At 36.0% G+C, this 23,570-nt stretch overlaps 1 protein-coding gene across 6 annotated transcripts in view; it reads right to left on the bottom strand.

Annotated features, from left to right (window-relative positions):
* The window catches only part of LOC106128381 (phosphatase and actin regulator 1), a 41,220-nt gene that overhangs the window by 12,126 nt on the left and 5,524 nt on the right, over positions 1–23,570 (bottom strand). For 4 of the 6 annotated variants that reach the window (XM_013326740.1, XM_013326741.1, XM_013326742.1 and 1 more), the window contains 3 exons: positions 16,647–16,814; positions 15,789–15,887; positions 14,109–14,330 (listed from right to left, as the gene is read on the bottom strand). In XM_013326740.1, coding sequence (XP_013182194.1) covers positions 14,109–14,330; positions 15,789–15,887; positions 16,647–16,814 — 489 coding nt within the window. Of the gene's footprint in view, positions 1–14,108; positions 14,331–15,788; positions 15,888–16,646; positions 16,815–21,584; positions 21,924–23,300; positions 23,501–23,570 lie in introns of those variants that run through there. The other 2 variants (XM_013326744.1, XM_013326743.1) reach the window with 2 other exon arrangements.

Raw genomic sequence — 23,570 nt, 5'->3', positions numbered from 1 at the left:
TACGAAACTTTACGTATCTCAGATTGGTTATCGGTTTTGTATCTAGAAATCAAATCGGCATATACACTGAATTTGTTTATATTGGCGGGATACATATACGCTAAAACTAAAGATGTTATAGTTTGAAGGTAATTAAAATAAAAGATAAAGAAGAAGCGCTTGTCGTGTTTCAAAACAGCGATGGCGAAATATGTAAATATCTGGTCTCAAGGACAAAAGTGTGCCGTACGGCGGCGCGGCGATAGTAATACAATGTCAAGAGATTTCGTCGGCGACGTTTTTATAATGTTCCGAATTCCTCGCAGAACATCACGAAACAGCCGCAAACACGTTCAAAATACTATCCGCAAGATGAATACGCATTGACGGTTCGGCCTATTTGCACGCCGTTTGATAAGTTCTTTAATGTCCAAATCACGACCACACTGACATAGTTCTATAAAATTTGCTAAGAAATGTTTTTACGTAGGCGCAGTAGAAAGGCCGCGAATGTTTAGCTTAAAGCAACAACCGCAATTGGTGTTCCATTTTTATAAAGAAAACAGGAACATTTTGTTACGGTAATGTTATAAAATTTTGTTATCCGTGTTCGTGGTGTCTTACAATAATAAAAGTTATCTTCAGATTATATTATGCTATTCATTTATATTGCCATAACACCAGTTGATAACACTTACACAAGTTGCACTGATACAACATTGTGGTTTAATGTATTACCACAATTTATTACGTTAATTTAAATCATGCAGAAACCATTTTCCTTGAATAAGATGTATCAGGTAATCTAATAAAACAATCTATTGAAAAACAAGCTGAAAATCATTTTAGTACTAAAATAAATTGAACAAGTTAACATTTAGATGGAATAAACAAAATACTTTACAGCATTTCGATTTATTTCGACATTGAAACAATGTATATTTCGTGCAGCTGATTTATTGTGAAACATAACTTATTTCATTTCAAAAATGAAGTGTGAAAGAAAGTTTAAAAATTACTTTATACTTGCCAAAAATATATTATATAATTTGATGAAATGGAGTAAAGTAGGTCGACATTTTGTCAGCGGTGGAATTTGTCTGGCGACGTGAGACGTGCGACTTGCGACGTGCAATATGAAGCTGTCGTGCGACAGTGACGAGTCGCAGCCCGCGCTCTCAGCGGATAATAACGTCACGCTGAAAAATAAACCGCTCGAAATACTACGCGCTGTCACTTTAACTTGGATAATTTGCTGCTCGTGTACCAACGAGTCGTTACTCTTCATAACGTATAAGCAGCGCTGGCGGAGATCCAACAGGACTCACGTTCATTACCATCAAACGGATAAAGATTCCAAAGAGTGCGTCGTAATTATGTCTAATTTCAAAGGCGTAGATACGTCAAATTACGAAATTGACCCATATTTCCCTATACAAAAACTAATATAAATAGATATTAGTCACCTAAATGTTTTCAAACCATTGCCAGGAATAACTCGAGTGTTTTCTTTCGTCATTCTTACTCCAATAGCAAATTGTATAATGTTGCGAAATTATATTTAGGCACATCAAATGAATTAACATTTAACTTTGCTACTCTCGCGCATGTAGCAGTGAAGTGAGCCGGTACAATATGTACAATTGAACTGGTTCAAAATAGAACTATTTCCGCGTGTTGTATTACGCGGACACGGCTTGCACTTGACTCTTGGCAAAATGTATTATAATAGCCGTTAGTCTACATCCGACTGACCTTCCAGTCAGATATTAAAATAGCAAACAATTGTTATACAGAACAATTTTTTTCTAGCAATAGTCAGCGCAGACAATGGAAACTTTGATTTGCCCTGAGGCTGCTCATTTTCTATTCTTTTATTTACTGAAATGAAGAGCTAAATCAAGTATTTGTATAGAGCGGGAGCGTGGGCGGGCGGTGCAGCGGAAGCGGTGCAGGTCAAGGGCGGCGCGCGGCCGCGACCGCCGCGCGCTCCAGCTGCCGACATTCCCCGAATAACAGCTTTGCCTTTATCTCGTGCAAGGACACCGCATACAACTTACCTAGCTCACATAAATACATCTGGGAACATTTTACTTTACATTTCGTTGCGGTAACATTTTGCCGTTTATATTTTATTACTAGCACAGATATTTATTTACTAGCTCTTTTAATCTTACTCAAGCAATCATGGTGATGATCAATAGCAGTATTGGAGTCTATTAATGTGGATTGTGGGGTATCTTAGTTAATCATATCATCCTCCTAAAGCCCGCTTCATACGTTCACTTTTAACTGATCAGATAACTCCTACATGAATAGACAAAATTTGGACTGTCGGTTAAACTGTACAGTAATCAGTTTTGCCTATAAACCGTCAATTTTAACTGTATAGTTGAATTGTACAGTGACAGTGAACGCGTGTAGCGGGTCTAACCAAATAACATATTTCCGAATCAAATGAACCGAAAGAGAAAAACTTTTTTAAATAAAATTCCAATAAAACGTTTAATTTATTTTTATATTTTATATCTAGTGAATATAATATTCTTTGTTGAGATTACTCACTTGTTGTAACAAGGTTAATTACGACGAGATTAGTCGTGGAATGTAGAGATTGATATTCAAGTAATAAAGAGATAGGCACAGTGTGCGTACAGGCGTCTGAAATAGGCGACCGAGGCCGACGTGCCGCGACGCCTTCTGCGTTAGTTGACGCTTCGGCGCCATATCCTAGTAAACATCCGTGTTTGTAAGCATAACGAATTTGCCAACCTATGAGTTGTAATCACATAAATTCTTACGCTTCCATGTATTAAAATGATAATTCTATTTCTCCGTTATCATATCGAAATCAAGGACAAGTTTAGAATACGTCCGACAAGGATTCTAAATGTATTTGCATCTGTAATTCAGTGAGGTTGAATGTAAGTAGGTAGATACGGAAAGGATCTATTACTTTCCGCATAAGGTCTGTGTGCTGCAGATTTTAGTAATTCAAGTCGAGAACTGCAAAAGCCTACAAAATAACAGTTTTTCAAAATAAATAATTGCCAATTATTAAATGTTTATTAAGACTATGAATATGTTGGAAACCTAAGAAAAAACAAAAATAGATTTTTCAATACAATGAAATGAAAAAAATTTAATTTTAATTAGGTTTTCTATTATTGCTCACTTCTTTTATCGATATGTTCTTTTCCTTGTTGATGTATGTATGTATCTACAAATTAGTCTCATTTTAAAAACATAAAACGGTATTCAAAGATATTAATATTTAAAGAGTTCACAACAGGTGTAATGAATAATCATTATTGCGATATACAAGCAAGCATGAAATTGCGGACAAATCACGATTAATAATGTACGTTGAAGTAAACTTGCATATTAAAACAAAGTTTCTCTGAAGTTTCGACATTAACGAAGTCGTTAAGTCATGAAAGGAAGGGGCAAGGACATGTAGGCGGCGCAGTTCGCACCACCTTGAACCACCTATCATGAATTCGTAATTGCCCGTAATGATATAATTTGGTAATAGATACAATTTTAATGAAGTGTAGCAAGTGCTAGATCAGTATACGCTACAAGTCTACTGATATGCTTTGGATTAAGCTTTGATAAAAAAGAACGTGCATTAATAAAATATGTTTTTAAGTAATTGACTTTTACAGCGTAATGAATTTGATGTTTCAATAGTGTAAATTTAAATATTCATTAATAGGACAGGAGAAGAAAGAGAAAATGGATGAAGTTTAATGATAAGACAGGCTGTGACATTGGCAGGCGCGATGTGAGTGCGGTCATGCATCAGGGTACCATTGGTGCGCGCGAAGAGGGCAAGGGTGTTGGCGTGGCGCGGCACGGGCGACTTGCGGCGCACGTAGTAGTGGTCGTGGTCGTGCCGCTGCGGCGGTGGCGGCGGCACGAAGGGCGGCGGTGGCGGCAGGCGAGCGGGCCTACGCCGGGCGCCGCCCGCGAACGCGTCCATCGCGGCGAGTGTGCCCACGTCGCCCATGCTAACAGCGCGCTCGCGGCTGGAAGACTGCGCCCGGTGCGCGATCGTTACGTCTCCCGCTCTGCTCGCCCGCCCCGTCCCCGCCCGCCGCGAACCTCCTCGCGCGCGCTTCGATCGCCGCCCGCCCTCTGCGCTTAGCCGCCCGCCCGCCCACGCGCCACCGAGCTTTGTTTTGAATTTTTAATTTATCGCCATTCATCTAGTGTTCGGGCAACGTGGAACGACACGACTAGCACTATGCTTTATAAAGTTCGGTGACCCGCTTCTCTTGTCCCATGTCAGAAACAAAAGAATGCTTGAATTATAAATTGAATCCTATTTTACGGAAAATTCACAAATTCACATGAAAAGCGTCCCGAATTAAAACGGTCATTTAATATCCGAAAATAAAGTAACTTTAAATTTACTTCCATACAACTGATAACGCTTTATTGCAAATATTTAAATTACTTAAATTTTATTTCTCGACTCTTACATAAAGATGTCAAAGAAACATCTCTTGAAAGTAAAATAACAAATTTGTTAGCTAATACTTGATAATTAAATTACATTCACGTGAAGCATATAAATATTTTCACTTCAATAATTTGTATTTGCTGTCATATTCTCTTAAATAATAAGCAACTGTTTAAAAAAACAGTTAAAATGAAAAAATCTAATTCTCGAAGAAAAACAATAACCTGATTTTCACGCTTTAGTGAACGACTTAAACAAAACGTAAAAAACAAGACAAATAGAGGTAGCAATAACTGTAGTGACCTAAAAAAATTGGGTTCAGTAAATTTTTTCTTAGAATAACGTTTATTGTTTCAGGACAAAGCTTATAAGACAAAGCATTTATTTCTTATCAAAATTCAATAAATGCCAATTTTGGAGCAGTGTAAGCCCACGATTACATCGAACTGTTCTCACGTATACTAGGGGGTAAGGGAGGGGACGGTTTAAGTAATTTATTGACGTTACATTATTAAAATTAGAAATATGAGGTTTTTATAAGCTGTTACTTATTGAGGTTGAAACAATATGAACTACAAACGTTATTATACGTCACAATGTATATTCATAGTTCAAATAAGCTTCATGCCTTTGAGGCGGACATGCTGCCAGGCCTTTGTCATCCTCTGTACTGTTAAACGATAAATTTTAGTGATTGAAAATAAATTCCTTAACAGTCTATCAAACACTAACAACAAAAAAATGACACAGGGTTCCTTAATAAAAGCATATAATTAAACGGCATACATGAATGTTAATTTCCATTCCAAAAATATTTATATTATTTTTATGTATTAAATAAAAAAATATAAATAAAATTGAACAATATTATAAGTACAAAATTAAACAAATAAATGCATGTTTAGAATGCAGTCGTATGTAAGTTGCTACGATTGTTATAGAGACATTATAAACGAATCTATATATTAATGTCCGCTAAAATTAGTATTTATTTTACAAAACTGCATATGCCAACATTAATATAAAACATACTTGTACATACAAAATGAATAAACTCCGAAACTATAAATTGTAGGTAATTTGTTTAGAGGTTTAAGATATAGCATTACCTTAAATTTGCATTAAATTAGTATGTCAGATGCAAGGAATGGAGTTCGATATAACTATCTGTAGAGACGTAATAGCTTATTAAGCTAGGCCGCAGCATCTGCAGACACTAATGTGATTTGCGCGCGACTCTATTTCCGATGCCTTCCCACTGAAAGATAGCTGTTCTTACTTCCTTTTACAGGCAGTTGTGCTAAAATGTCGACACGGATAAGAAGTTTCAAAGTCTTAGTTGTCTGAACTAGCCTTAAATCTATATCAGAGCTTATTAAGATCAGTTTGAAATTTAAACGAAATTTTCGCGGTTTTAATCAACCGCATCGTCAAGTGCTCATTTTTGGAAATACCATACGACCATTACAAATTTAAAGAAAAATGTAAAAAATATTTTGTGATGTATGACAATGGTTACATTTAGAATATGAGGCAATTGAGCATCACCGTCCTTAATAAATTTAATTTATTTTGACAACGTATGATGGCACTCGCATCCGCTATAGCTAGCGCAAACCACGACCGCACATCGCACCTCACACTCGTATAAACGTCATCCTCCCACACGTGCGGATGCACACCCGCGCAATCATCGCCACTGGTGCCCATGTAGGTGTGCATGACGTCATCGGGCACCAGGCAAGTGCAACAACGATTAACGCCATTACGATGCGCGTCATGTGACTGCCACCGGCAAATCGTGTATGACGCCCGTTTGCAATTTGCCCTGACAAATCATAAATACTCGGCCAGTTGCTTATCTGACTATTCCATTAACAATTTTTTCAACACGTTATATTTCGATTATATTTTGACGGTACTTTGTAATGGTGACACTGCGTATCAGACATTTTCTTTGCAATCAAAATCGCGGCTTGTGCCTAATTGCAGCGAAATTTCTAACTTATTCGTCACTTTGGGAATAAATTTATTCGATTTGCAATTTACCGAATATACAATTTTAAAAGACACATTACAAACGGACATCATACACAATTTGCCCGTGACATGACTACCGTGCACTAAAAGCTAACTTGTTGATAACTTCGCGCACAAACTTGTGCATGTTCTATCTTCAATTGCAATGTTCAATTAAACTCAAGACAATAGAAATGTGACTCACACTATCGCAATTTAATATCAACACCCATGTGGTTACACAGTTATTTTACAACAAGTTATATATAAATGTATTTCAATTAAAATTTGTATTTTATGATGCCAATTTTGTGCAATGTCTTAGCTGTCACCGTGAAAATAGCCGATTAAACGTAGTAATACCCCGTAGGTATATACTTATTCATAAAATTAGTGGTTATTCAAATCAAACCCTTCGCATGCGAACCGAATACCCCGTTCTACAAATTAATACCTACACTTACTACATACTTAACAATATATTCTATTATTTTATGCGTCACCTTACCTCTAACTTAGGGTAGACTCCGAGCCCCTCAGTGGGGACACATAGTGAGCTAATGATGACTTTATGCGTATCTGTGCTACTTCGAAAGATACGGAATGCATAGTATTTGTATAACTATTTGTCGGCGTATATAAAAAGAGAACAATAGCGTAACAGAAAGTTTCTGACATGATCAATTACCTTCACGTGAAAGTGCGTGGCGCTGCAGTCGTTTTACAAACGATTCGACTTGCTCTTACCAAATCAATGATTGTTCCTTTTTAGTAATAAAATTGTAATAAAACAAAAGTATTGAAATCAGAACATTAAGCACTGTTACCGTGGGTTTCTGAGAGGATTGAATCTGATTAAATCCCCGTTTAAAATATAAAGTTATCTCTGTTTTGTCAAAGATAATAAGATGGATGATCTATTTTATACAGAGATTTTAATCTCAGAAACCAACGGTTAATCAATAATATTCTGATCCTTAAATGCATTTAAGCATAAGCAAAATTATCGTTATCTGCTACATTGGCGAACTTTATAATTTGTTTGAAATTAGATTAGACCTTGTCTATAAAAAAATTAAAGAAATATGTACTAAGAATTAAAATGAAATAAAGTTTATTATAAAAACAAGATCACCTTGTCAATTACAATTAAAATTATGTTAAAGAGCTTTTAGATGGAAATGTTGTAATGTAGTCTTCACGTGGGATATTTATAAATCTGACTTTTTAATGTCTACTTCTTCTTGAAAAAATAAATGTAGTGTTTAATAGAAGAGGAAGAAATCGGGTTAAGCAGTTTATTTATAGTACCAAAGTAGTTAATTTTTAACTAGAACTTAAATATGCTTAATTTGTTTAATTTTATTATTAAAAGTAGTCTTAAATTTAAAATAGATCGTTGCACTATACTCCTATTAGCAAGTTTACTGAGACCCGTATATAACAATAGTAAAAAAAAGAAACATATTTTACACATAAATAAGCTGTACAATTTTTTTTTCAAAGACACTACAGCAACCTTGTTTCAACAGAAGAATTCGAGATAAGAATATTAGAAGTAACTAATAAGTACATTTGCTCGACTTGTATGTATATATTGCAATAAATACATATATGAAAACAAATATATCTTGAGTATTACATAAGCGGTAGTACAATTATTACGGTACCAAGTAATTCCTCTAGCTTTAGCACATAAACAACGCAACAATCAACATTCTCTTGTATGTTGCAAACGAGTGTTAAGAATGTGTAACGTTTACGTATACAGCATGTTATTAAAATTTACTGCACAATGGACTAGTGATAATAAAAAATAATCTGTTGTTAAAATTATTAATTATTATTAGAGAAAACGAAGAATATGACGGTTCAAAAAAAATAGACAATTTTTATATCAGCTTATCTATGATTTCGATTTATTGATCAACACTCCAATACTGAGCGTAACATCCTGTACATTCACAAACATAGATAATTGTAAATTTATTATAATTCAAACCGTTTTCATCAAATATACTACACGTAAGCTGAATAATACTCTCGTACTCCGACAAATTTTATGTACCTACTACTCCATCGCGATGAGAAAACGAGCGGAGACAAGTTAATTTCTACATTTCAAGGAATCGTCAATACCAGATTGCTTTCTCTCTATCAAATAATTTGAAATCAAACCACTTTCTTTCGATTAAAGTAAAATATCATGATTTCATTAATGCCATTTTCTAATTGTATTTATACATAAAAAAAAGATCTGTATATATAAAAACCCACATAGAACGCTAATGCGAGCTGTTGATCAATTAAATCAATAGAGCTTTTAAGTCGGCCATATAAAGGCCCACTTTGAACTAACGACCCTTCGTTTAAGCGGCTATAACGTACAAGAGTTTGATGTGAAAATGCCACTACAGCGCCCACTCGTTAAACTACTGCTTTTCAACTCCGCCTAAGCTGTATACTAAAAATAGTTATACTATTTAATATTGACAATACATTTTATTGCAGAGAAAATAAATAAATTATTGAATTTTTTTTGCAATTATTACAGTTAAAAGGCAAAGAGTAATCAGTGTTCATACTTAAGTGCCTTATCAATTTAGAAATATAAAATTAATAGTATAATTATGGTCCAAAATAACAATAACAGACTGAAATATATTTGTTGTTGATTTTCGTACTGATTTTTACAAAACGATAAATCGCACAAAAAGCCTATTTTTCTCTTACTGCGATAAAAAAATACGTACAAAAAACAATGCAGTGTTATAAACATAGCTCGGTTACAAAACTACATCCGTACGGTGACAAATACAGAGATTTCTCTTATTATTTTTCTCGTATTCAAGTCCAGTATTGTATAGCGGTGAAAATGTTTCCGTAGAGACTTGACAAAACATTTTGTATGGTCTAGTTATCCTGTTGGGACGAAATACGACGTGGTCTGAATCCGGGTTTTATTTTAGTATTTGTTTTATGCGCTACCTGCTTGTGTTATGTACTGCCATTATTTACTAGTATATTGTCTATGTATTAGTGTAAATTTTAGGTATAATTACTTGCTTTAAAATTAAGCATCATTAATGTGAGCAGTAAATACTAATTAAAAAATAATTTATTGATCATATTAAATAAATATATATAACCTCACTAATATGTTATAATGGCCACAATGGCTATTAAATTAATTATAAAATAAAATATGGAATAATAGAATAACAATTACTATTGTATCTCAACAAATAGGTAGATAATGAAAATAATTATTTTTCAATATAATTCATAGCGTATATTTTTTCCTTGATCGTAGCAGAAAATAAAAACTTCAGAACCGAATTACCCGTAAACATATCGTAGGTAACTTCAATATGTTGATACAATAATAAGTAAGGTCCTACAATATAGATAATCTCTAATTATTACATTTTAAAACATATCTAAGGAGTTACCAGTATATGTATATACAAGAAATAAATAATATTTCAATTAATTCACATAGTATCCTCGTATATTTAGCGTTAATTAAAAATATAAAATGAAGTTTTATAAAATGAGGAATGAGAATCCGCGATCTAGTTAAGGGGTACAGCAAGGCTTGCTAAGCGCTATGCAGCCTGGCGATATGCATTGAATATTTTCTGGTCAAAGCAGTGCCCGCATTTCAAGTAGGTTTTATACGCGTGCTATTACGGCAGAGAGGCGGCACTTGACCTAAAACTCTTTCCTTACATTTCTCACGATGAATTTCTATTTTTGTTATTATTCTGCAGGTGCTTTTTAAAGCAATACCTCCGATTATAATGATGCTAGGTTAAGCTTTCCAAAGCTGCGGCAACAAAAAAAAATTAATTGAACTACCTATTTCCTACTGATATCTTTCGTCTATTAATCCATTTACTTAATTTATTATAAAATTTATTTCATTAACAGATGTTAAATAGATCACAGAACACTAATACGTTTGGTGCAGATAATGAATTGTCTTTGGACAATTTAAACTTTTTAAAGGATTTGATTGCTTACAAAATATACCAGAGTTTTAATAAATAGAAAGGAGTTTTGTATATCTAAGTGCCGAAACTGTGCCATTTAAACAAAACAAGAATGCGAAGTAAGTCCGACCATCCCCATGAAGTATAGTCCTTTGCTATGCCATGGTGTAGTATTGTTAATGTCAAGGTAAGGATCGTCTACAAGGAGTTGACACACACCTCTCAAACATGCACAGCCCATAATGTAGCCCATCATAGAGAGCCGCGGCGGCGTAGGCGGCAGCGGCGGGCGGCGCGCGGGCGCGGGCGGCGCGGGCGGCACGGCCCGCTGCTGGCGCCTGCCGCGCGGCGCCCCGCGCGACACCGCGCCGCCTTACAGCAAGCGCGTTCTGTCCTCCGCACACCCGCTCACACCGACAACACCGGCACGCACCCCGATCGCAAGACACTCGGCCGTCGCCTCCAGCTCCATAACGCGACACGTAACACGTGTGACCCTACCGGCGACACCTTAAGCCACTACGGACGTGTGAATATCACACGCTACAACGAAACGCACTATATTGTGCAATTTCCAAGGTAATTTGATTCGTATTTCTAAGGTTTTATCGTATTCCCCAATTATGTATTTAAATATATAATTCGCTGCGAAACTGCTGGAGCGCCGTGGGACACGCGGGCCAGTGCAGCGGGCGCGATCGCGTGTTGGTCGCGCGCTCGATCGATATGGCCCGTTAACTTCGCGCCTCGCAACCATGTACTAACAAATTGCTCCACAACCAAACATGATTATTATTATTATTATTCACAGATTACCAAATACTAATATTATCACAGTAATAAAAAAAATTGTGCATATTTATTTTGAATTCTTATCTGGTGTCAAATTTGTGCCAACAACTTTGTCTACTCGTAAGTAAATGTCAGACTACATTGGACGTCCTCATCTCAAAAGGAATTCAACTGTTGTAATTAGATACATGTTATAAGAATACCAGTGGTCGATGTTTATTTGTGCGAACACGTCTGGGGAAGAGGATTTTGTTGCGCTTATTGCAGACGAAAATACGAACAGTTTTTGTATATGGTCGCGACCTGCACCGTGGATGTGCACGGTAGGAGCGGGCGACGGCGACGGCAGTGCACAGGATGCATGCGGCGCAGCGGGTCAGCAACGGTCGGAGCGCGGCGGGCGCGGGCGCGGGCGGGCCAGCACTGAGGCGCGCGCCGCACGCCGGCGACTGCGCGCCGCCCGCCCCGCGCCTTTCCCGCCCCGCCCCGCACTCCGTCGCGAACACTCGCACCCGCAGTACAGTACACATCCACTTCTCTACTAACACAGCCCTACTGCCGCTGCTGCCACCCCTAAATATACTGCTAACTCGTACCGTGATGCAGAACTAACCCGATATTCTGCCATAACTAAATCCTTGCTTTAAACGCCGTAAAAGCCGAATAAAATTTTACTAAAATGTTTGATTTTACTAGAAATTAATTTTGAAGCAATGCAATTAACTTATGCCTACTAACATGAGACAGAAACAAACCGAAACGGTTAATTTATCAGCAACATACATGGATAATTCAATCAAACAAATATACACTGTAGCAAATATGAACTGATTAAGAGATACGTCACCACGCACAAAATCAATATATTTGTGGCGACTGATAACCGATTGGTGTTATAATTAAGAAATTTAATAGGCATCAACTATCCGCGTGATGTGACGAATGTGTGACGTCAATTGGGCAGCGACGCGTCGGTGGCGGCGGCAGCGGCGGCGGCGCGCGGCGGGTCAACGCTCGCCGCTCGTCCTGCCGCTACCAGTGCCAGGAAGCCGCTAATTCCCGCCACGCGTTGCTTTTCTCCACTCGTGAATACGACGCACGTTTCTCTTTTTTATTCTATACGCGACATATTGAGCTTTTTAGAATTTAAGGCGACAATCAACTCCAAATTTATGTTTCAAATTAAACCTGTTCAATTATGATGTGTGAATCTTCCTAAAATGCAGTTCAAAGTAAAACTGAAAAATTTATATATCCCATCTATAATATTTAAAAGGGTAATTTAATCTAAAATTTAAGGGAACACATCGACACCAAAGAATGGACTCGTCCTATTATCGTCGTCCTCGTCATTGGGCTTTTGATAAGCTCACTGGCTACAATAAAATTGGGCGACACACCGTGTCGGGTACATCAAAGGGTGGCCAAGCTTCCGCGTGACCTGTTGATTCTACTTCAACACGATTTTCGAGTTGTAATTAAGCTCGAATGAAAATTAATTGGGTAGCGTTTCTATATTTGGCAGAGGATATTTTAAAATCGAAATAGATTTTTTTCAATGTTCATATTTGATTTTATCATTTTATTTCGATTACGCCGTCGACAGAATTCTCTGTAGAGTTGTTTTCCTTTAAGTATATACCCAGAAACATTTATACATTTACACAACATTTTTTCAAATACCTTTGTGTCAGAACATCGTACCATTCAACTGCGCATAACACAATTTTAGGCGCGGTGGCGTTAAGGGGCATATGGGGAGGACACTGCGCAGATGACCTTGAACCGCTAAAAAGATTGTAATTAATAAGAAACTTTGGAAAGGTATTATCGCCTGTAAAGTCTTTCGGATATTTATTAAATGCTGGGTACGCTAAGTATAATTTGTCCGTTTTATTATATTTAAAATTTACTTTCACAAATATATTTCAAATTGCTTAAAAAGTTACTTCACAAATGCAAATTTAACATAAAAAGTTATCTTCTTGATATCTTTATTACTTTGGATTATGATCGACATTAAAACAATCGTATATGTCCTAGGTGATTGAAATGAATGTAGTCAACAGGGTTTAATGACCTAGGTTTCAAATGAGTCGCGATCGTTATTCCGAGTGCTTAGACGTTACACCCCTCCGTAAAGTTGGTAAGCGATCGAAGCCGTTCATTCATTATGCCTCAACATATGCAAGTGTGCACACGTAAAATTTGCATAATACAAATTAAAAGGTGAAAACATACTTCCGCCTTGGCTTACTCTTTTAACTTATTGTAGAAAACTATTAATTTTACATCTAAATTGCAACCACAACCGTAAAGATTATTGATAAAGTTACACTGATACGTCTCGTTAGACAAGTTGCAAACAAGAATCCATTAGTGCTGTGAGTGCAAAAAGTGTACCTACGTGTTAAATCAATGCATTTGTAATATCTTTATCTCCAACTATTAGCAATGTCTGTGGTATCTAATACGCAATCCTAGCAATTACATGGATTTGCAATCTCAATGCATTACGACAATTCGCATAATAGCCGTTCGTACACCTGGTACAATAATTGGTTTATGGTTTCCATTTTACATAATAGGTTTTGTTTTAAATACTACTTATGCCATCTTCTAGAGAAAGCGGGATTATTTATATTACACTTACGTAAGTAAGAAACGTAATATTTCGTTATTCATTCACTAAATATGATATAAATACACAAATTATTTAAAAATAGAAATAAATGCAACTTAGCAAAACCAGATGTCGTTATTCACAACAAAATAACGAGATTTTCTTCCGAGAATACAATAGAAGAAATTATTTTACTATGTTATATTTATTAAGTGTAAAAATATTGACATACCTATGACATTGTTGTTCTGGTGGTGATGGTGCGCTGCAGCGGCGGCGGCGACGGCGGCAGCCAGTGCGGCATGCTGCGCCTGTTGGGCCTGCTGCGCGAGCTGCGAGGCAAGCTGCGCCTGTAACGCCGCGTGCATCGCGCCCATGCCGCCGCCAGGCCCGCCCCCGCCGCCGCCAGGCTCACTCCGCGTCTCCTCGTTGTACTCGGCAGGCGCGTCCTCATCTACGACCGGAATATACGTAAGCATTTGATCTTAAAATAAATCGATTTTAATACTAAAAACAAAGTTATCGATCTTACTCTGACTGCAACAACCAAAGTCGTTTAGGTATAATTTAAGCAGTCCCTTAGTTCAGATTTTTTACAAAAAGCTACTCTCACAAACGTCTACTTCGTATGTAGTTCATAAGTCTACGGGTCATTGCATCTTAAAAATTCTGATTTTTTTACTCCAGACCTAATTTTGGATAGTCAATATTTAAATCGAATTTGATTACAAATTTTAATAAAGAATGAACTATGGGATCATGCTTTGGACACTTTGATTTGAATGGAGTCAATGGAAATATTTTTTTATTAAAAAACTTTGACATGAAAATAAAGCTTTGACAAGCTTTTAAATCCGCACGTATTTTTCTGTCAGCCGCAGAAACTAAAAGGTAACCGAAACTGAAACGAAATATTAATTACAAACGAGAAATAGCCACATCTATCTGTTATATAAAATTTGAAACAATTTTAATACTTCAATATTTTACATTCTGATATGATCTGATGGGTTTTAACATCACTTCAAGCGAAAACACAAGAACTCATAATCTAAACTTGCAGGGATAAAAAGTAATTTAATAAAACCATGACATTCTATATAACGTTGTGTTACCTACGAATATAATCACAATAATATGATATATCATTACTATAATAATAAGAAAATTAAATAGCGACAGCCAAAAAGAAGTTAACAGACGCCGACCACTTATCCAGTCGATTCTTTCAATTTCTAACCGAGCGTCTCGTTCGAGCTGAAGTTCCGAAACCACTTTACCGCATACTTGACTTCTATTTAACGTATTGAAATGAAAAATAAAAGAGCTATAAATAAACACGTAATAAAAATATTAAAGAGAATAAATAAAAATGCAAACACGTATTTTGATTCCATTGAAAAATGTTGTTTTATCTAACTTATATTAGAATATTTATATCCATTTATCGTTACTGGCAACATTGGCAAATTACGAAGTTTCACTGTAAATTAAAAAATAAAATAATGATAATGTATGTAATATAATTGTATTGAATCTTCAGTGCCAATTAATATATAATTGCAATTAAATATATAAACTCGCGACGTGTTATAATAATAACAGGAAACTATCATTCAAGATTTTCATCCTGCAATCATTTTAATAACGTCCTGCGAATAGCTAACCATTAATATATCATCCCGTGATTACCAATTGATCATATCTTACAAAAAAACGACAAGCTAATATACACCTCGAACATTTTTATTAGACTCACTACCGCGTTTCCGCTCGCGCGAAATTTAAAAAAAACTTATGTCTTTTTCCAGACTACTTTCTACATCTATTCCAAATTTCAGTGAGATCCGTGCAGCCGTTCTGGAGATACATACATTCAAACAAAGGAATTTATAACAATAGTTTTACTTACTGCCTTCAGGGACAGGCGTCACTGGACTCTCCGGTAAGAGAATTCCCTTTTGCACTAATTCATCTCTATTTGCTCGGACGGATATCTTCCTCTCTAACGCTGCAACAAATAAACATTAACATAGTACAAATGAATAACATATCGTATTACGTACGTATTATTACTTTAAGTCTTGACTGCATAAGTGTTTTACCGTTGGCCCAATCGGCTTAACGATCATAGGTCCAAGGGGAAAATATTCTTATTTGGCCGATTAAAATGATACTTGAATTGTGTTATGTGTATTATTGTGTGTATATATGTGTATACGTGTGTTTTTAACATTGATAGAGCCCGCTTTAACATCTTCGCACGAATTGGCACGGCTCGCCAGGTAAAATACCACGACCACACAGAAGACAGGCGTGAAGTGGAAGCAATTCCGCGTTTCGTCTGATGAGTGTGCGTCCCGGAGGCCTAATTTAGTCCTCTTTCCCTTCCCGCCCCTTTTTCTTTTAACGAAAAGATGGGAAGTGGAAGTGGACTTTCCGGATGAGAGGATGCATGGAAAGGGAAGAATTTTCTTTCTGTGCATCCTCTCCTCCGTGGATTAAAGGTAGGCAACACATATGCAATTGCGTATGTCTATGGGCAACGGTCACTTCGCTATTTCAGCGATTTCAGCTGGCTGCTCGCTCGTTTGCTGCCTTATGATATTAAAAAAAAATTACTATCCCTATACGTCATTTTTAAAAATATGATAATATGATATTTTTATGGTTAAAATCCTACATTTCAATACTTTATTTCAGTATTTTAGATTTTATAAAAGGGTACTTTATTGAACTTATTATTTTAGTACGTAGTATGTTTACTTACTTCTAGAAGCTGCTTCAAATTTTTCTGATTTCTTTTTCCGTTTCCACTTCCACGGTTTAAATAGTCTACCGAATGCGGAGAATTTTGATTTGGTTCTCTCCGCGGGCGGCGTGCGCGCGCCCGAGCCCAAGCTATTGGTACGCACCGCTGAACCATTCTGTTTTTTGGCTGCAACAAAGAAACGAAACATTAATTTATCGATTTAATTTTAATATTGCTTATACAGAATTAACTATAGTATTTTCTAGAAAATTACAGATTAAAACAAATTAGCCATCAAGACGTACTAATATGTAAGAGAAACAAACGTAAAATGAAGATACGTTATTTACTTTTATTATGGGTAAATTATTATAAAGTTATTAAATAATGATAAAAAATTATAAGAGCTAAAATTGTATTCAACAAAATAATTATTATTTAATTCTAATGCAAAAAAGACGACACGGAAATATGATAATATTGTAATTCCCCATAGACATACATAGTGGGCATTGCAAATGCGATAATTATTAGTTGCTAATATTATTTTGTCAAACATACATTTGTAAATCATTATTGATAAGACGTTAACAATATTTAAAAGCAACGGTTAAACTGTGTCCAAGCTAACGAAAGTAAAAACACAGATACAATAAACCGTTGATATTTCAAAATACGACAGCGTGACGAATATCGTCACGGTCATTTCTCATTGGGATAGGCAGTGTAAAGAGGTCAACGCCGATTAAGCCTCTGTTTCATACACGCATAGTTTGTATTTATTCTTACATACAATATTTAATTATAATCATTAAACGCTAAGTGCACTATTTAAACATGACCGCAAAGTGTTATCATCGACTACAAAAGTGTTCTACATAGACTGCCTAGATAGTTTTATATAAATTGCTAGATTTTTTAATATAACACTGCTGTTGCCTGCGACTCCCTCCGCTAAATTAAAAAAAACTTAATAAGCAGCAAACGTGTTCTTCCAGACTATGTTCTGTCCCTGTATCAAATTAAATCAAAATCCGATAAGTCGTTCCGGAGATAATATCAAACAAACATCCATTATCTATCCATTCATCCATCCAAACATTCGCATTTATAACATTATAAAGTAAGATAATACCTAAGTTTCAGAAATATATTGCGAAAGTAATCATATATTCTAAAGAAATCAAGTAACTTATAATGATGACCACATCCCTGACTAACAAGATGAAATAAATAAGAAAGGAAGTTTCATTCCAAATGCACTTATCCAATTAGTAAGAAGAGGATTACAGCAGCGATGCATTCTTCAAAATTCGTCATTGATATAAATGTATGCGTTATTGTTATCGAATAATGAAATGATAATTCAAAAAATAATAAACATTAATAAAATATTATATCTTACTACAAATATTTATTTCATAATGAAGTGTAACCCAGTTTAAGTCAGTTAATGTTACAAAAATACTTCTTTAAGAAAATAAAATATTGATGTTTGTTTTCCAACAAGACGCCAAGTACGATTTCGAGGAATATTTCAACGTCTTTCCTTCAATATTTTAATGGATAAGCTTTCTTGTTCAAACAGAGTTTTGTTTTAAAATAATCGATCATATAACTGATAACTAAGTGAAATTAATCTGAATATTATCTCCGAGCTAAGTTGACAAAATTGTCCTACAATGGTTACAAAAAAATTGTTAAAAAATAATTTCCGTAAAGCTATATACAGGTTTTCGATATAATCTGTGCATATTTCGTAAGTATTAAGAGATAGCATTTAATTAAGTAATTCAATCACTCTTCTGTGTGATCCCTAATCCATTAGCAGGCATATTTAAACACAATTTATGATCTAAAATTATAAATTGATGCGATTCGCTTGTAAAAAAGTTATTACATAAACAATCATGACAGAGTAGGCAATTAGAACTGATTATAGGTAACCACTAATAAAAAAAAACATAAATAAGTCGTATAAATGTACTGGTGTTCCGTATAGGACGTAGTTAATGTACGAGTACGTAACAGATACATAACACAGCGTGAGAGATAAATGCAACACAATACTTGCGCATGTACGGGTATCGGACGACATCAGTTAATACAGTATGGGTATTGATGCACACATACACAATCAACGGCCCCATTAAGTCAAGGGACTATTGTTAAGAAACATCCGCACCCATCCCTCACAATGCCGACGACAACAAAGTGGTTTTACCTTCTAGTTGTGGTCTTACTTTCTTACATTCATTATTAATTCCGTTTCTTTATTGAACTCAATTGATCAAATGTTTTTCTGCTAACATTCAACCGTAGTATGGGTTATTTCCCTATGACTATGGCCTAGTCACCCTGAACTTAGGGTAGGCTCCGAGCCCCTCGGTGGGGACGTATTGTGAGCTGATGATGATGGGTTATTTGTGTACAACCCATAAGGATAGTAAATTTCTAAAAGTATGTAGTGTCCATAGCACGAAAGAAATGTGAGATCATTTAACTGTGTAATAAATGTGTGATAAATTGTTATAAGTAACATCGTACAAATATTTTACTTTACTGCGTTAACTTTGCTTGCATTAACTTTTTTTATTGAAGTCCTACCTGTGCGGGGTTTTGTGTAAAAAAACACTCGCACGGAACCTTTATTATCTGCATCGAACAGGTAAGAAGAACGCGGTCGATGTCCGATTAGTTATATTGAAAAGATTTGTTTATAATTAGACATCCGAGGACCATTTTCTTTTGTTATAACATATGACATTGATTACTCGCCTTAATTGACTTGGAATGTGATCTTGACTTAGAATGTGGACTTGACTTAAGACCAACTGTCACGTAACATAACCTCTGGAAAAATTTTAAACCTACGCTCTGCGTATTACCTTCTGGTAATACGGTTGTTAGTGCTTATACTCTAAAGCAACGACAAGGGATAATCAAAGCTTATAACGTGACGCGCATATGAATAGAACACAAACGTTTATATGCAAACAACGTGTAAGGTTCTACAGCGACGGTAAACATTCTTAGAAGGAACAATGCATTGTACGTATTATTAAGTCAAATACGAATATTACTTTTAACAAGAATACATTCTCCGTTTATCAGCATTATAATTAGGTCTCTATTTACTGTACCAGGAAGGTGCCAGTCAAGATAAGTACAACTACAACAAACAAGTCATTATTGAGATAATGTTCTAGATTTTGGGTACAACATAACTCGTAACATTACTAATTCTCAGTTGTCAGTGATGAGTTACCACGCTAAATACAATTTATTTTGTACACTATTTCTGTTTGGCTTTATTTAAAAAAATAACGGTTAGAAAGCAGAATGGTGACCTCAGTTCTACATGGTTGACAGCGGATGCTCCATATTGCTCTTTTTACAGTAGAAGCTAGGCTAGTCAAAGTTAATAGTTGTTTAGGAAATATTTTTATAAATGTATAGTTAATCATTTCTGATGGAACGCGGCTGCTCCTTTGTAGGAAAAAAAGGCTGGTGATGATGATGAGTTAATTATTACTAACATGGACAGAAAGACTAAAATATAAAAGGATAGAACATAGTGTTCTAAGCATAACTAGACATTCAACTGTTGATTTTTCTTACTATAAAATCTACCGACAGACAAGAAAAACTAAGCAAATTTTTTGTAGAATAATTGCCGCAACATCGTAACATTATTGTTCGGATTGTGGCAAATTACATTGAGATTATAACTGTGGCCTAGTAAATTTAGTGAAATCTCGCTATGAGTCACCGCTGCGCTGGTGTCGTATTGTCGACACCTAGGCATTCAGTACGAGTGGTCGCCAAGATCAGTGATGCAGCGTGGCTTTGCCGATGTCCTCGCCATTGCCACACTGACTGCCATTTCATTACCTATTCTTCGTCTATTGTGAATTTGAAAATACACATAATATTATTCTTTTAAGATTCCACCTTGTAACGAAGGTTCAGGATCATTGTCGTCTCAAAACATCAAGACAGTTGAATTAAATAATAAATGCTTCATTTTATTAAACGACCAGAGTAGATATTGCATTTTATATTCTTCTCAGATTTCTTGTCATACTTAAATTTACCATGACTTACTGCAAAATTCGCTCTTAAAACAATGCAAATATCAAGATGTAAAGTTTCCAAAATTTAGGAGTCCTTGTTTATCTTATAGCGATGTAAATTTTTGAAGGATAATATTACTTAACTTGAAAGGAATGTTGTAGCTGTTGATAATTCTATCATTATCAGCAGATCTCTTCAAACAACGTTTAAGGCACATTCAACTTAGTTTGGAGCAAGATGAATCATTAAAAACAAAACATCTCGTAAATAAGGATTATGGACTGGCATGGACATCGATATATGACGTCAACTACTATTGTCCAAAGTTGTGTAAAAAATCCTTTTAGATAATTATAAAAAATATGTACTTGTATGTTAAGTAAAATTTTGTTTAGTTAGTAAGTTTATGACTTGTTGCACTTACAATATCGATAGACTTTAATAAAATCTAGATAGATATATTCTTAACCGATTATACTATGTAGTAGATTATAACATATAGTATAGTAATATTGTATATGATACTGCAGTGTTTACTTTGTAACTTCCTCAAAGCTCATGTTCAATCAACGATATGTTATGTGTCTTCAACGCTCATAATGTTTAAATACAAAGACAGATCTAGAAAATTTCTCTCAATTACCAAGCGAAACGAGCAAAACTTAATTAATTCTATGTAGGCAGTTAACTTTAATAAATGGACGTAGTTTGTTAGCATAATGGCATACAATTAAGATGTATATAATTTTAACACTACATTACATTCTCTGCTTTTGTACATTACAGAGGCCAAATGTCAAGTGGCAATATGTTTTCGCAAATCTATTGTTTAGTAGGTAAACCCAGCCAGACAGGAAAAGAGAGAAAACAACAACTGACCGGCGACGGCGGCTACTTCCTTCGCTCCCACGTGCAAGAAATCTGTGAGAGACAAGGAACTTGCGATCAGCTGCCTGCGCTCCTGGAAGTCGAGTTGGTCGAGGCTATTGGTCCTCGTCCCGCGCACCGCCTGGGCGGGCGCGCTCAGAGACATGTCAACTACATGCAGCCATGTCGCACGGACGACATCTTCGGTACGTATGGTGGATACGAGCACAACACAACTAGCAAACACAAAACAAAGACACACGCGAGGCCGGCACGAGCGCAGATAATCACGTTACGTACGTAAAGTATACCTGCGCCGCGAGGGACGCACGACGATGAACTGGCGGGCGTGCGGACGTGCGGGCGAGAGCGGCAGGGCGGGGGCCCGCGGGTGCCGCCGGCTCCCCTGCAACTTGCACTCGAGCCGCACGACGCGCCACGCTCGCCGCCGCCACGCCGCTCTCCGATCCGTGCTATAACTAGGTACCAAACCACGCTTGGTCTGGTTTGGCGAGCCTCCGTTGATATGACGTCACACAAAGCGTTAACTCAAATTTTCGGGTATCTTTAACGCTTCATGGAATTTAAAAAACGAAGTCACCTTCCAGAGAGATTCAGAACCAAAATCATGAAACGAAGGAGTTGAGAAAGTAGGTATAAACTAAGTCCCAAGTCTAGTGGCCTATAAGGATATTTGTATGCAATACGCATTGATGCAACGAACAGAAGGAATGCGATTTGTATTTGTAGCTTAGTGGTATGTATGCAATTGCAACACAATTGTAGTAGATATTTCGCTTCTAAATAGGCGCGCCCCACGCCTCGTTATCGGCAGGTGTGCCCGGTGCAGCCCCTTGCAGCGTCACGGCTCACGGCTGAGAGTCATCGTGGTGCTTTGCACCCCTCAAATTAGTTCAATAACCGCTCGCATATATGAGTCGGCACCAAAGATATAGTTTATTTTATAATATTTGTAAATTCGACTAAACAAAACAAAACAAAATAAATTTTGATTAAACAAAAATCTCATTCATTTCTGTTTAGCAGCCTGCTGACGAAATATCGGAGTTATGTCCATGAAACAGTTACGAAAGTGACAGTGTACAATACTTCTAGCGCATTTTTACAATTTAAGAATCAGATAACAAGTGTTGTGACAGCAATTGATAATACAAAGTCTGAGAATAACTTAGGTTATTGCGAGAAAATACACAATCGCTTTAATAGAATTCGGATTCGTCATCAAGGCCTTTATCAAGATATTTGTATTAAAATTAACTATCAATTATTGGAGGATAGCGTCACAAAACAGGACATTTGGTGATCAATGGGGATACGCCGTGTAGCATTGAAGGATTGATTCTGAAGAGAGAATGGAGGCTATTACTAAAACGACACTATAGAAGCCATACGTTAAAATTAGTCATTGACAAATTTGAAATTTCGTTTGAACATTGGAAATTTTAGTTATTTTAATTCTAGTTTGTACCATCTTGAATGCATATTGGAAAATTTCTTATTTCATAATCACTAGTTCGTTACAAACATTTTTACATAGAGTACTACCTAAACCAACAACAAACATTCATTAATTTGCTTATTAATGTTTGCATTTAAAAGTAAATTTATTAAGCAACAATTTAAAACAAAAATTCCAACATACTCGTAAATTTGTGTAGATAACACTGAGTAGAGATACAGGCAATTAATGTCACGTATTCAACTCACATACTATTGCAGGTTCGTCTACGACGCCGCATTCGCTCCTCGTGTCGTCATCTATTGGTCTGCGTTTGGTTTTATTCTTCTTCGTTTTAACATTTATGTCGTCCATATTAGATCACAACGCACTCAACTTCTCACGACCACATATCAACATACAGTTCGCATCTTATGCAGTAGTAATATGTATAAATGAGTCGAATTGCGATATACAACTAAGACATTACCTAGAGAATTTGTTGATTAGATAGCGGCTGATATAGTGACGATTTATCA

This window comes from Papilio xuthus, unplaced genomic scaffold (assembly GCF_000836235.2).
Source record: "Papilio xuthus unplaced genomic scaffold, Pxut_1.1 DF828780.1, whole genome shotgun sequence".
NCBI lineage: Eukaryota > Metazoa > Arthropoda > Insecta > Lepidoptera > Papilionidae > Papilio > Papilio xuthus.
The sequence above is the reverse complement of the archived record's forward strand: the minus strand, read 5'-3'. Positions and strand labels throughout refer to the sequence as shown.